Source organism: Aphelocoma coerulescens, chromosome 7 (genome assembly GCF_041296385.1).
Source record: "Aphelocoma coerulescens isolate FSJ_1873_10779 chromosome 7, UR_Acoe_1.0, whole genome shotgun sequence".
NCBI lineage: Eukaryota > Metazoa > Chordata > Aves > Passeriformes > Corvidae > Aphelocoma > Aphelocoma coerulescens.
In genome coordinates this window covers 5,133,227-5,145,516 of record NC_091021.1, presented here as the reverse complement: position 1 = coordinate 5,145,516, position 12,290 = coordinate 5,133,227, and the positions used below count along the sequence as shown (strand labels likewise).

General features: G+C 44.5%; 1 protein-coding gene across 50 annotated transcripts in view; it reads right to left on the bottom strand.

Annotated features, from left to right (window-relative positions):
• The window catches only part of MAP2 (microtubule associated protein 2), a 246,983-nt gene that overhangs the window by 70,232 nt on the left and 164,461 nt on the right, over positions 1-12,290 (bottom strand). For 49 of the 50 annotated variants that reach the window (XR_011152198.1, XM_069021825.1, XM_069021827.1 and 46 more), the window contains one exon: positions 3,718-4,003. Coding sequence is in view for 49 of the 50 variants with exons in the window: in XM_069021825.1 (XP_068877926.1) it covers positions 3,718-3,979 (262 nt within the window). In the remaining variant the exon portion in view is untranslated. The remainder of the gene's footprint in view (positions 1-3,717; positions 4,004-12,290) is intronic. The other variant, XM_069021849.1, reaches the window with a different exon arrangement.

Here is a 12,290-nt window from a genome sequence, read left to right as displayed (position 1 = left end):
GCAGCGCATCTGTACTCCTCCTCACAGCTTCCTCCCAGTTAGCTGACCACAACTTTCCAGTGAGCAAATAAAAGGCTGCCACTCCCGTGTTTCACTGCAAGTCAGACACATCCCGTGCTCTACCATGGGGTCCAATCCAAAGCTTTCCTTGTCAGCCTACTTCAGAGTGAGTTTCTGAGGATTACACTATCACATCCCTTTGCATCACACATTTCACATGACATGAAAATGTTTGGCTTGACAAAACCTACAGATCTCATTCTCCGCTCTTTATAATTCCATGGTCCTCACCAAAGATGCTCTGTGTGTGCAAGTGAAAAGGGACATGGACAGTCATGAAACAGGGAGAACACATTGAAACTCGGTGGTCTCAGGTTGTGGGATGCTGCAGACTGCACCAAAGGCAAGGTGTCTTCAGGAGCACCTCCAGAACAGCATGGGATTTGTGCTGGCAGAAGTGCAGCTGGTCTGCCAGGGGTAGCCCAAGTACTTATATGAATTTATAGCCACAAAATGCATACAATAGGTGCTTTACCACCCACACTTGTATCACACCCCTAATAGCTTCCTGTGGGCTATGCCAAAAAACCTGGCCTATTCACCTGCACATATCTGCCTTTGACTTTGGTGGCTGCTGGATCAGGCCCTGAGGCTGCCCTGTCCACAGCTCTGTGCACCCTCCCACATTCCTATCGGTCCATTTGAAAGGAAGGCATCGATGTGTCTCCATAATGCAGCCATTACCAGCATCATACTGACACAGATCAATCAAACGCAATACAACAGCCAGATTCAGAGGATTCCAAAAATTGAGGTCAGGCTCAGTAACTCTTTAGACAGACGCTGAGAGAGAGAGAGAGAGACATATATACACAAAGGCACATTTTAACTGTGCAAACCTAAAAATGTCACTTGTAGTGATGGATTGGATGCGTTTTGGGAAGAACTGTTACTTCCTCCCCCATTATCATCCCTTGCCTCTGCATCAGTGTTGGCATAAGATGCGTTTGTCCCGGTGGCCTTATCCTAACTTTTCCCTTAACATACAGACCTCTGATTTTACAGCACAAGCCCTGAGAATGGGTGTCCTGCTGCTTTGCTGTGCCTTGAAGGGTCTATCGCCCTGCTACAGAACACCTCTTCCTAGGAGAGGGCCATTTTGTGGCTAAATCTCAGCTCCTGGGTCAGTCAGATGCAGCAGCCCTTCCTTAGGCGAAACACCTCAAAATACACCAGGGATTGGGAGACACACAGCTGCCTGGGAAAACCCTGTTCAAACTAGTGCTCTGCTGTGCATGAGCTGGTTGTTGCAGTTGCTGGGGATTTACAGACTCCAACATGAAGGCTGAGAAGCCAAAGATTTTCCTAGGCTACAGTGCTGGACTTGTACCAGAGAAAATAAAATCCCTGTACGTCTACTCAAACCCACAGCTTGGCTTAATTATCTCCATTGACCTTGGCTTCCTGTGCATTTTCTGCTCAGTTGTTTGGAGTCAGTAAGGTACGACAAATGATTAAAGGATTCACATTATTGGCAATTATGTGTATCAGAGTGGTATTTAAAAACCCTACTTGATGCAACACCACACTGAAGTTACAATCTGCAAGCAGACAAACGCAGCAAAGATGACTAAATTTTGTTGTGAATAACAATTCTGATTTCAAGATCAAACTCTGAATTGAACACCAAAAATCTAGAAGTCCTGCCTCACATTGCATTAGGCACATCCAGCTAAGTAAATACTAGTAAAAGTGGCAATAGACACTCTGGTCCCTTTCTATCACTACAGTAAGTTGCCAACTGGTTTCTCCTTCAAAAAGAGAAAAAATATTGAAAAACACATATCTTAAGTATCCTAGGATGGCTTACGTTGCATTAATTAAATGTGGGCTTAGCCAGAGTGTGAGCGTGCAGTGCACAAGTTTTCAGAGAGCTAGGAATTCAGGCACGAAGGCAAGCAGTTCTACGGATTTTTCCAGTACTCAAGGACAAAGATATCATGAGATAAGCTATATTAAGACTCCCAAACAAAAGCTTATCAACAGTAAGTCTCCACACCAGAGATCTTAGAGTCTGAGCAGACAGTGAGAAAACAGCAAGGAAGGAAGAAATAAGGCCACACAGTGGTGACTGAAGCAAACTTCACCTGGATCAAGAGTAATCTTGTTCCTTCAGCAAATGTGTGTCCATCACTACTGCATGCCCTAGAACATGCTTCCTCATTTTGTCTTGTTCTGCTTTTAACCACTTGCCTTGAAAAGGGACATGAAAAGGCATTACTATAATGCCTGCTGATGGCCAGCAGTGGTTTCCTTCCTCCTGTCACTCATTAGCTGCAAACTTAATTAAATGTTCGGATCTCTCTCTGACCAGCACTCAGATGCTGAGTTTGAAAGAGCCTGAGAAAAGCATTTCTCTCCTCCCTTTCTAAGGATAGGAAATTCCTCTTCATCCTTTAAAGTTATCCCCGCTTTTCCATATGTATAGGGAAACTTGTCCAACATGAAGTGACAAATCTGTGGCAAAGATGAGAAATGTACTCAGTCTCCTCACTGCTAAGAACTACAGCATCTCACCCCCCCTGCTTATTTGCTGGCTAAACATAGCATAAAGTTGGGTTACAGCAAAGAGACAAGACCTTGTTATCATCTCCCCAATCATCCACACTGTGTTCACCTGAATGCTCACACATGATTTCTTTTACCTTAGCCAAAATTTGAAAGCCAATCTGCAAGAAGAGACTTAAAATATAAACACATTTACTTTTAGCAGAGATCTCCATTTCCAGCACAATTGCTTATGAAATGACTGTATGGTCCAGGACCCTTAAAATTCTCCAGCTGCTGAGAAGTTATGGATAGCATCTCCAAATGCTGTCAACAGCCAACAAAACATTACTAGAAAGATCTCTTTAGCATGCATGAACGGATGCATCAAGGGCAGTTGTGTCTATACAAGAGAAATTCTTCTTGCACTGTGCTTTTGGGGTTTGGAGTGGGAACTCTGCACAAAGATAAGTAGCATTTACTTCTAAAATAGGAAACTTGCTTTGCATATTTCATTTTGACACAGTCACACTCTTCTTTTTTTTTCTGCAAATAACAAGCTGAATTCTAAAAACCTTACATAGTTTACAAATAGACAAAATCCCAGAGAGCATCCAGCAAAATATGGCTGGGCAAGAATGAATAAATGCTGACACTGAACTGTGGTGTTCCCTGTCAGAAAGAGCAATACCTTGCTTATGCAAATAGTACATGGTTTCAAGAAGGTGTTGTTACTTGTGAGCAGTAACAGGAGAATCCATCTTTCTTGCACACACAAATGCACAAGCCATCCATGCACAACTGTTGGGCAGTTTCCTACTCCCTCATAGCCCAGAAGACCTGAGCAGCTGCTTTGCACCAGTCTGTTGTCGCATCCCTTGACAGGTAACCCTGTCCCAGTTACAAAGATGCACTAAGGCATGGTTATGCCTTTCCTGAAGCCTTCTCAGAGCACTGCCCAGAATCCTGAGTACGTATGACCTGTGTAAGCCTGGGTGAAGATGTAGCTCTTGCAGTGAAGAGCTAAAGCCCTTCCAAAGCACATACACCCTCCTGTCAGCTCCCCCATGCCCCAGGGCATGCTTGACTCCACCTAACATTTCCCCTTGGAGAAATACCCAGAGGTCTTTGGAGCCCTGTGCTCTGCAGCAGGGCATCGAGATGCATTACCTGCAGTCTCCCTGTTCCCCGATGACAACTCTCCGTTGATCCCATTCTCTTTGGTCTGAGCATATGTCACTGGCTGCTCATGGCTGCCCAGCCTCAGCTCCTCATCCTCTTGGTAGGAAAATCCATTGGCACTTCTGACCAGTCCGGCACTTGCGCCACCCTGATCCTTAATTTCAGGTGAGTGTGTGTGTGAAGAAGCCTCTGTTAGCTGACCTGAAGTCCAGTGCGGTGCCTTGGCTTCATCTTTCCTATCCTCGGCCATGGCTCCTTGTCTTCACCACTTGGCCTGTAATGACATGAGCAGAAGAGATCAGTTCCAAATGGGTGACCATGTCCCTGACTGTCAGCACAAGCATGTCACTAGCAGTGTTGCTGGTAAATTCATGTCTGGCAGAGGAAAGAAGCATCTCACTGTGTTTTTCTCAGCTGTGAGTGAACTGATTTAAACCCAAAAGAAACCACCTGAAGTAAAAATTATGGGTCAAGTCTTCCCTGACTCTCACATGCCTTGCAATTATTAGCACCATTTTCTTGACAGCTGCCCATTCAATAATCTGATTTTAACTCATTAATTACAGTTAAAATATCAACCCAATTAACAAGAAATGAATCTGTCATCACAGTGCCACAACACCATCCCAGGGCAATAAAGGAAGAATGCCACAACTGCTACAAGTGAAGCTGCTGCTGAAGTTGCACCGAGGGGGTGCTTGTCAGGCACAGAAGCACAAGGTGATGTGGCCTCTCCAGCACATGCAATCTGCTGCTTGTTGTGACAGAAGCCAGATTTGGGAATGTGCACTGGGTTCCTGAACACCCATGCTGTTTGACCCTCACTTAAATGCTGTTAAATCCCCTCACTTGCTGTTCTGTGAACATTCACACACATTCCCTTTTGTCCAGAACAGTACATGGGGAACAGTTTGTTTCTCACATAAGCACTTACATTCTCTTTTGACTATCAGTATTTGTACAGAAATAAAATGAATCATTATGTGCTACTTCACACATATTTCACTCCTGTTAGTTGGCTCTCATTTGTTCAAGCAAGGAAAGAAGCCACTGCATAAGCCACAGCACTTGGCTATTCCTCACAGATAAATGCAGCAGTAGCTCCTCAACATGTAAACCTAGGAGGCAATAAATCATAATCGTGTTTTTATGATAACGTAGCCGCTGGAGAGGAGAAGGTGACCTGCCCTGATTTAGCTACTTAGAAGTGAAAACCAGCGGGCCTCTTCCAAAAGGACTTGCCACCTCTTTTTTTCCCCGGAAGAAAAAAAACATAAAAGCAGTGAGCAGAATGCAGTCAAGCAGCCACATATCACAGAGGCTGAGCAGTCTAGAAAAGGCAGCACAAACTGGATAGTACATATTTTCAAGACATTTAACAAAAAACAAACCATAGAAAGAAACAGGTTTCCATAATGTCAGGTCAGTTCAAAGAAAACCTCTAAACATGAGAAAAGGCTATTGTTATTTGCCAGATAATCATTCATAATTGATAATTTGGCCTCTTTCTGATCTGATATTATAATTTAATAATAATGGCTTTCAGAGCTACTTCAGATTTTTAAAAAACCATAGTGAATCACAAAATTAGATTTCATTCACAATACATAACTCAAACTGGAGTTCCATACCAAAAAGGACTAAAAACTCTTTTGCCTCATGGTGAAATCATGTTGCTTTAGAAAGTGCTCTACCCACTCTTCCCCTGATCCAGCATAATTCCCTGGAGGTAACTAACTGCATTAAAGACTGAAGGAGCAGGTGAAACTTGCAGTCCAGGTTTTCCTTTGAGCTGTAATGACAATGATGGGCTGAGCAGTATCACATGCCTCAGTCAACCATAAGTAAGAAAGGAGTAAACACACTCCATATCCCTTTTCTTTCCCCACCTCCTTTACCCTGATGGGAGACTCAACAGGGAGACATTCTGCATGTCCAGACAGAGCTTTAATGCAGCCATCTCACATCATACCAGGAGAGCTGATGGTGTCATTACAAAGAACAGCTCAAGATGGGCAAACACCCCCTTCTACAAACAAAAAAAATATACCTCTGCCTCTAGATCTGTTTACTGCATGATACTAGAGTACATTTTCTGATCAGAAGCTTTCCAAAACGTGAGGCCACGGGACCTCCCTTTTTACAGGAATGAGCAGCACACACCCAAAGCCACCAACATTTGGGATCTGAAGACAGAAAAAATCCTGTTCTGGGGAAAAAAGGGAGACAATTCTCATTTATGTCCTTTGGGGAAGCTCAGGAAAAAAACACAAAAACGCCGCAAAAAACAACCAAAGAAAAAGCCCAAGCCCTAACTCAAGGCTTTCCTCACCAACGCAGTGTGCTTTCAAGCTGAGTGAGACCCAGGAGCAGCAAGAACCTGCCCACCAGCTTCACCAGTTCAGCCCCTGGGACACCCATGAGAGGAGCCCAGAGACACAGCAGGACAGGGAGGGCTATGAAAGAGCCAGGTGTAGGGAATGTGGCTCTGAAAATCACTGGGACAAATTCAGTGGTTATATTCCACCACTGCAATTTGGTAGCTATTATCCCTGAAGTGTCCTTCCTGGTTCCAGGTAGACACTCCCTGCTTCACTTGAAGCTCTTGAGGAAGGATATTCACATCCTCACAATGGACTGTGTCACAGAAGTCCCCAGTGAAAATAACAGAAGTGCTTTTATCTTTAAAAATAAATACAGTGGGCAGACTTCAATGCGAGCTGCGTGTATCTGGAGGCAGAATTTGTCTCAGTATTTATAAAAGATGGTTACAGAGTAAAGCATGGATGAATTCATTCTTGCCTCTCTGTTATTCATCAAGTGCTCTCAGAGTTTATAATGGTAGGAGAGACACAGTGAGTGAGTCACACAATACATCTTTGTACTCAGAAATTTAGCAATGACTATCTGCTGTGTGCTGTGATTCATCCACAGCTTGGGTTAAAATCCAGAATACACTGGTGTGCTTTGCAGCATCAAGTGAGTTGTTTTTCTGTCATTTAATTAGCATATAATGGAATTAAATTAATCAGGTAATGTAAATATTGACACAGAAATACCAAGAGTGGCCAGATAATATAGCAGAATTTCAGTAGTGATAGCTATGTAACAAGAAGAAACCTGGAATAGTTTGGACAACCTAGGGAAACACTGTACTTCAGGGAAGCAAAAAATTCCTCTTTTTACCATGAGTTTCTTATTCTTTGCATAAGCTGCAATGAAGGCTTTAAAAAAAAATAGATAAGAAGGCACAGCCAGTCCTCTAAAATGTCATGTTGCTTTAGTCAAAATTGATTTGGATCTTTATGAGCCTTTCTTTGCTAACCATTACAACAGACCTGCTTTATCAGGGAATACACAGCAGCAATCTTGCAGCCTGTTCTCACTCTTTGTCTAAGGTTAGTGGTAGTGAGGGGGTGACCAAGGCAGGTGCTTGACCAAAGCAGAAACAGCCAAGTGGAGCTCACAAGACAGTACCAGCCTTGGCTGCACCAATCTGCCAGCACAGCCCCTTACTCCAAAGCCATTCTGGCCCACACCATGCCTACAAGCTACAGGGTAGGCTGCGTTAGGTACATAGCACAGGACTGTAGTAACACTCCTCCCTCAGGATGTTCCTCATCCTGAAGTCGGATCAAAGTCACCCATGCAAATCACTTTATAGGACTGGTATGGGCAATGTCCCCTCCTTCCAGTGGGATCAAGTAGGTGCTGTTGAGCACCACAGACCACATCAGTGATACTGACCCACGCCTGTGGGCCGTGCACAGCCCTCCCAAAAAGGCTTTCATTGTCCAGAGTGACATGGAAGATGCTACTGAAGCCATTGCTTGTTCGGTGAGATCCTGCCTCACTGGCAGCAGCAGTGATGCAGCAGTGAAGAGATACTTCACAGACCGTAAATTCATGTCCTTGTAACTCAGGCAGTGCACTGAGGGGACAGAATTAGGGATCTGAACTGGACATCTTGTCTTCTGAACTAATAACCTGGAGGAGAAATGATGATAAAAATGAGCCCTCCCAGCTTTTTCAGCCATTTGGAAACTTTACAGAGACAGAAAATACTTAGAATTAGACACAGAGGGACAAATCTCCTGGGGGATATACGGTCTGATGTTGCTATGACCCAGACCACTGTGGGGCTGGAGTGGCAAGATGCCAATCAATCCCAAGTCCTCCCGTGGATCTAGTTTCCCCAAGACACAGACTCGGATGGTGGGTCAATGGGCAGCTCAGAAGCTTAAGCCGCATCCCCCCTGGGCTGTGCCTGGGCCCAAACTGCCTTTCCCTGTTGGGGAAAATTCTCAGTTACTCAGTTGTTCTCTGGTTCTTTGTTGTACCTCCCGCCTCTCGGTCCCCCCCCCACTCTGAGAGGTCTTGTTACATTGTATCCTCCCCCTGGCTCGTACCTCATTGATTGTTTTCCCCTTTCACTGGGGTTTTCAAACCCCCTATAAAACTGAGGGAAAAGCCTCCGGGTGCCATTGTGATCACTTCCATGTTCTGATTGCTAAACTTCTGACAATAAACTTGTTAGAAGCCTTACCAGAACCCCCTCTCTCTTCCTTTATCTCCGAACTAACGTGAGCCTAGATCATCGGCTCCTGCCGTGTCTCCTCTGCAAAGAAGCCAGCGAGCGTGCCCAGCCAGCGCCTTTCTTGATGCCGAGGTCACTTCTGCGACGCACAGAAGTAATGCAGCTGGACTCTCTGATCGAGGGCACGCCAGAGCTTGTGCAATGAGCACAGAACTGTGTTAGTCTGATGCTGCAGTTACCTCCTCCTTTTGCAGGCACTCTACACATATTTATTATTTCTCCACATATTTATTAATCCATATGCTCTTTCATGTGACATCAGCTCCCACTGCCATGGCTGGGTTGAACCAAGCCCGAATGCTTTGAACTCCGTGCATAGCAAATCACCCACAGTAATACAGCATGAGGCCATGATATGCAAAACCCAAGATAATGCTGACTTAAATTTCCTGTCGTGCTAGCTGTCCAGAATCATCTTAGTGTTATATTAACACTGCCTTTGCATATAAATGGATGAATTTTCTACAAATGTCTTACTTTTTAAGACAACAGAATTAGGCCAATACTGAAGACTTTTGCAAATAGCCTGCCTTCCTGCTTCAAGCCATGTTTTTACCTGCTCTTGTATCCATGAGCTCACTCAGAGTGAAATTAGGGTATTTAATTTCAGGGAAGCTAATTCATCAACTAAGAGAAACAGCCACCTGGATACACGGAGGAAGAGCTACAATTCTAGCTCAAGCAAAAATTATCACTGGACGTTCCTTAAGGGAAGGATAACACACTCCTCAAAAAAGAAAAACAAACCGGGGGTATGGCCAGATCCTGAGCACAGTGGGAAAGAGAGGGGAGGTATGCCCACTGCATGGCTCCAGCACCAAATTCTGCTTCCCAGAGGGCGATTTAGCTCAGACACACCAGACCACTGACTCAGTTGCCCTGAGTCCCAGCTGTGTCCAAGTCCAGAGCCAGGAGAGGGAGGAGATTACTCCGCAGATGCAGGCTAGGGTGCACAGATACGGCTAATGACCTCAGGTGTCCACGGCTTCCAAATCTCCTCAACGAGACTGCCTAGAAGAGATTTTCTAAAGAAATTTAAGAGATTCAGAGAATTTCTTTCAGAAAAAAGAAATTAATGAGGTGACATGTTTGTAATTTTTTGCAGAAAGGGCACCAAGAGTTAAACAAGAAATTAAGATATCTTCAAAATGAGTTACACTATACATAAATAGGGTGCGATCAAACTTACACTGGTAAATAACACAACAATAGAAATTTCATGACCATGCACCAGCTGTCCAATGGGGATGATGGATCTGAATATTAAATACTAGGCACAGTGATTTAAAAGGTCCCAGTGGAATTCACCAGTAAATTTAACTTACTAACAACTTGCATCTAGAAGAGCCAAGGAAAGCAGGTAGGTATCAGGAGGCCGGAATAGAAACAAGAGGCAATTTAGTGGGAAATTTAGATGGACAAGTTCCAATAACCTCCTGCCACCTTCAAAAGCTCAGGCTGTGGTATGTAGTACACAAACCCTACCAATGCTGTTGTCTTCTTCGTGGACTCTCCACACATTCACAAAACAAGAAGGCAAATTTTGGATGCCATTTCATTCCTGCATTTCAGCTAACATCTCTCAAATTAATGTGATTATTTTCAGATGTGAGTGGTGTGTTTCACATTGCTCAAACACAATGACAGAACACAACAAGGATAGGGAGAGTCTCATGGTGTCTAATGGGGACCACGTCAGCTTCCTAAACACAGTCATGGTCCAGAAGCCACAAAACAATCAATCAAAGTTACACTTGATGCTAAATGTCTAAGTGCTGTAATTGCAGTAATATGGAATATTATTTGAGATAATTATACATTCTCTCCATGGGAGCCACTTTACCTCGCTAGCCTAATAAACGATGAACAAATTTCTCTGGTATTTTATAACAAATACAACTTATTTCTTCCTTGTCCACTGCTTGAGTTATTAGCTTTCCGCTAGATCCCTCTTTCTTGACAATAGGAGCAAGACCATTCCCTTAAGCAACACCTTGCATCCCTTAAAAATGCAGGCAGTGTTCATTTCCTTGCACTTGTACTAGCATTTCATGGGTTTTAAAGGCTTTTCCATTTCCACACTGCAGTTAGTCAATAGGCACATATTCTTTGTAGACAACCCTTTTGATTGTACCTTGGATTACGAAACAAATGAAAAATAATGGATGGCGCCTGGACCAGAGGCTGAACAAAAGAGGCTTACTGTGGGAAGATGAAGAAAATGAACCACAGTCTGCATGCCTGCCAGAGCCAAGAACGAGGGATGGCTGCAGCCTCAAAAGCAGTGGATCAGACCTGCAGCACTGGCACAGCAGAGACAAGTTCCTGCACAGTGTCCAGGCCTGGGACAGCAGAGATTTAAACCCCTCTCAGAGCTCCCAGCAGTTGAGCTGGACACCAGCAGAGCCAGGCAGGCGGGAAGGGGGGGGTCATCCCGCTGCAGAAATTGCCCAGCTCCTAAAGAAAGCGGAATGCTTTCACTTGGAGAAATGTTTATCTGACCAATCCCTGCTCTGTGCTGAGTTGCAAACTCTGCTCAGCCAGGTGGTGCACCCAGGTGCTGTACAGGAGGGATGAGATGCAGCATGTTCCATTTCCACTGGTAGGAAGCACGTCTGTCCCAATGCAGAACATAGGCACAGGTACAAGAATGAGCCATTCACTTGTTACTCCTTCCTCCCTTGGGAAGGTGTTCATTTCTCTGGGCTGTCAAAAAGCACTTGAGCTGACTCCTCTTGGATGCCCCCCTCTGAGACATTCTTGCCCAGCTTGGAGGGCTGCCCTCACTCCTGTGCTCAGGGACCATGTATCAATTTGCTCAAACTCCAGAAATGTAAAACTGAGTGCCCCTCTCTCTTGAAATGGTGACATCATGGTACTAGCAGCTTGTGACTGAAAAAAAACCCAATAAAAAAATCTACCATAGAGCTCACTTCTAGACAAAAAGAATTTCTGTACACACCTTCTTGCTTTAACACCAACCCTTTCCAACGAACCCCCACATTCCTATCACAATTGCTTCCTGCAGGATACAGGAAAGGCATTTTAGCTGGTGAAGGAGATGGTAACCATAACAACAGCACCATGACAACTGACAAGTGACACCTGAAACATGAAATACAGCAATAACTTATTACCAATAAATTTGGTCCACAGTAAGGATGGGAAAAGTGCCAAAGAAGCCATAGCTGTTAGTGCAGGTGCCAACACGAAGAAACACAAGTGTCCCTGGATTAAAGTGCGTACAGTTCTGCACATCTGGCACATGAGGCACCATGACAGCCTTGTCTTCTGATCAGGAAACAGAGAAGGCAGTTTCTGCTCAATCCTACCTGAGATCTCTCCTGCCTTAAGGGAGCTGGAGGGACTAAAGGATGGAAGGAGTGCTTTTGGGAAGCCAGGAAGCTTCCTGGAAGCTCCCAAATTTCTCAGCTTTTTGTTTCCATGAGACTCATTGAAACAAGGCCTGAACAAGGACAGGGTTCCTCTCAGGGGAGCATCTCAAAGCTAGACATGCTACATTGATTTTTCCAGCAAGCACAATTTCAAATGGGCACTGTGCATTTCAGAGAACGCATTGTAGTTGGCAGGCTTGTCTGAAACAGGAGGCTCTGCAGCCCTTAGCCAGCAGCCATCTAAACAACCTGTGCCAAGGCTCTGACTTCAGTTCTGGCAGAGAAAAAGATTCACCAACATATGTAGCTACATCAGCTTTTTCACCCCCAGTGCAGAAGGCACATTAAAACCCACCATAAACAAACAGCACTAGCTCCAAGGGCTGTGTCAGATGAAGTCATTTGGGGTATGATCAGACAGAGAAACATTCAAAGCCCTCTTAAGGCTTTTCAGAGGGAATTCAGCTCACTGGTTTGCTACATATGATTGCTCAAAGTGTGCACACCAAACAGAGGATCCCTTTCCCAGCTGAAATACTTTGTCACCCTCAGCATAGCTTTTGTCTTCT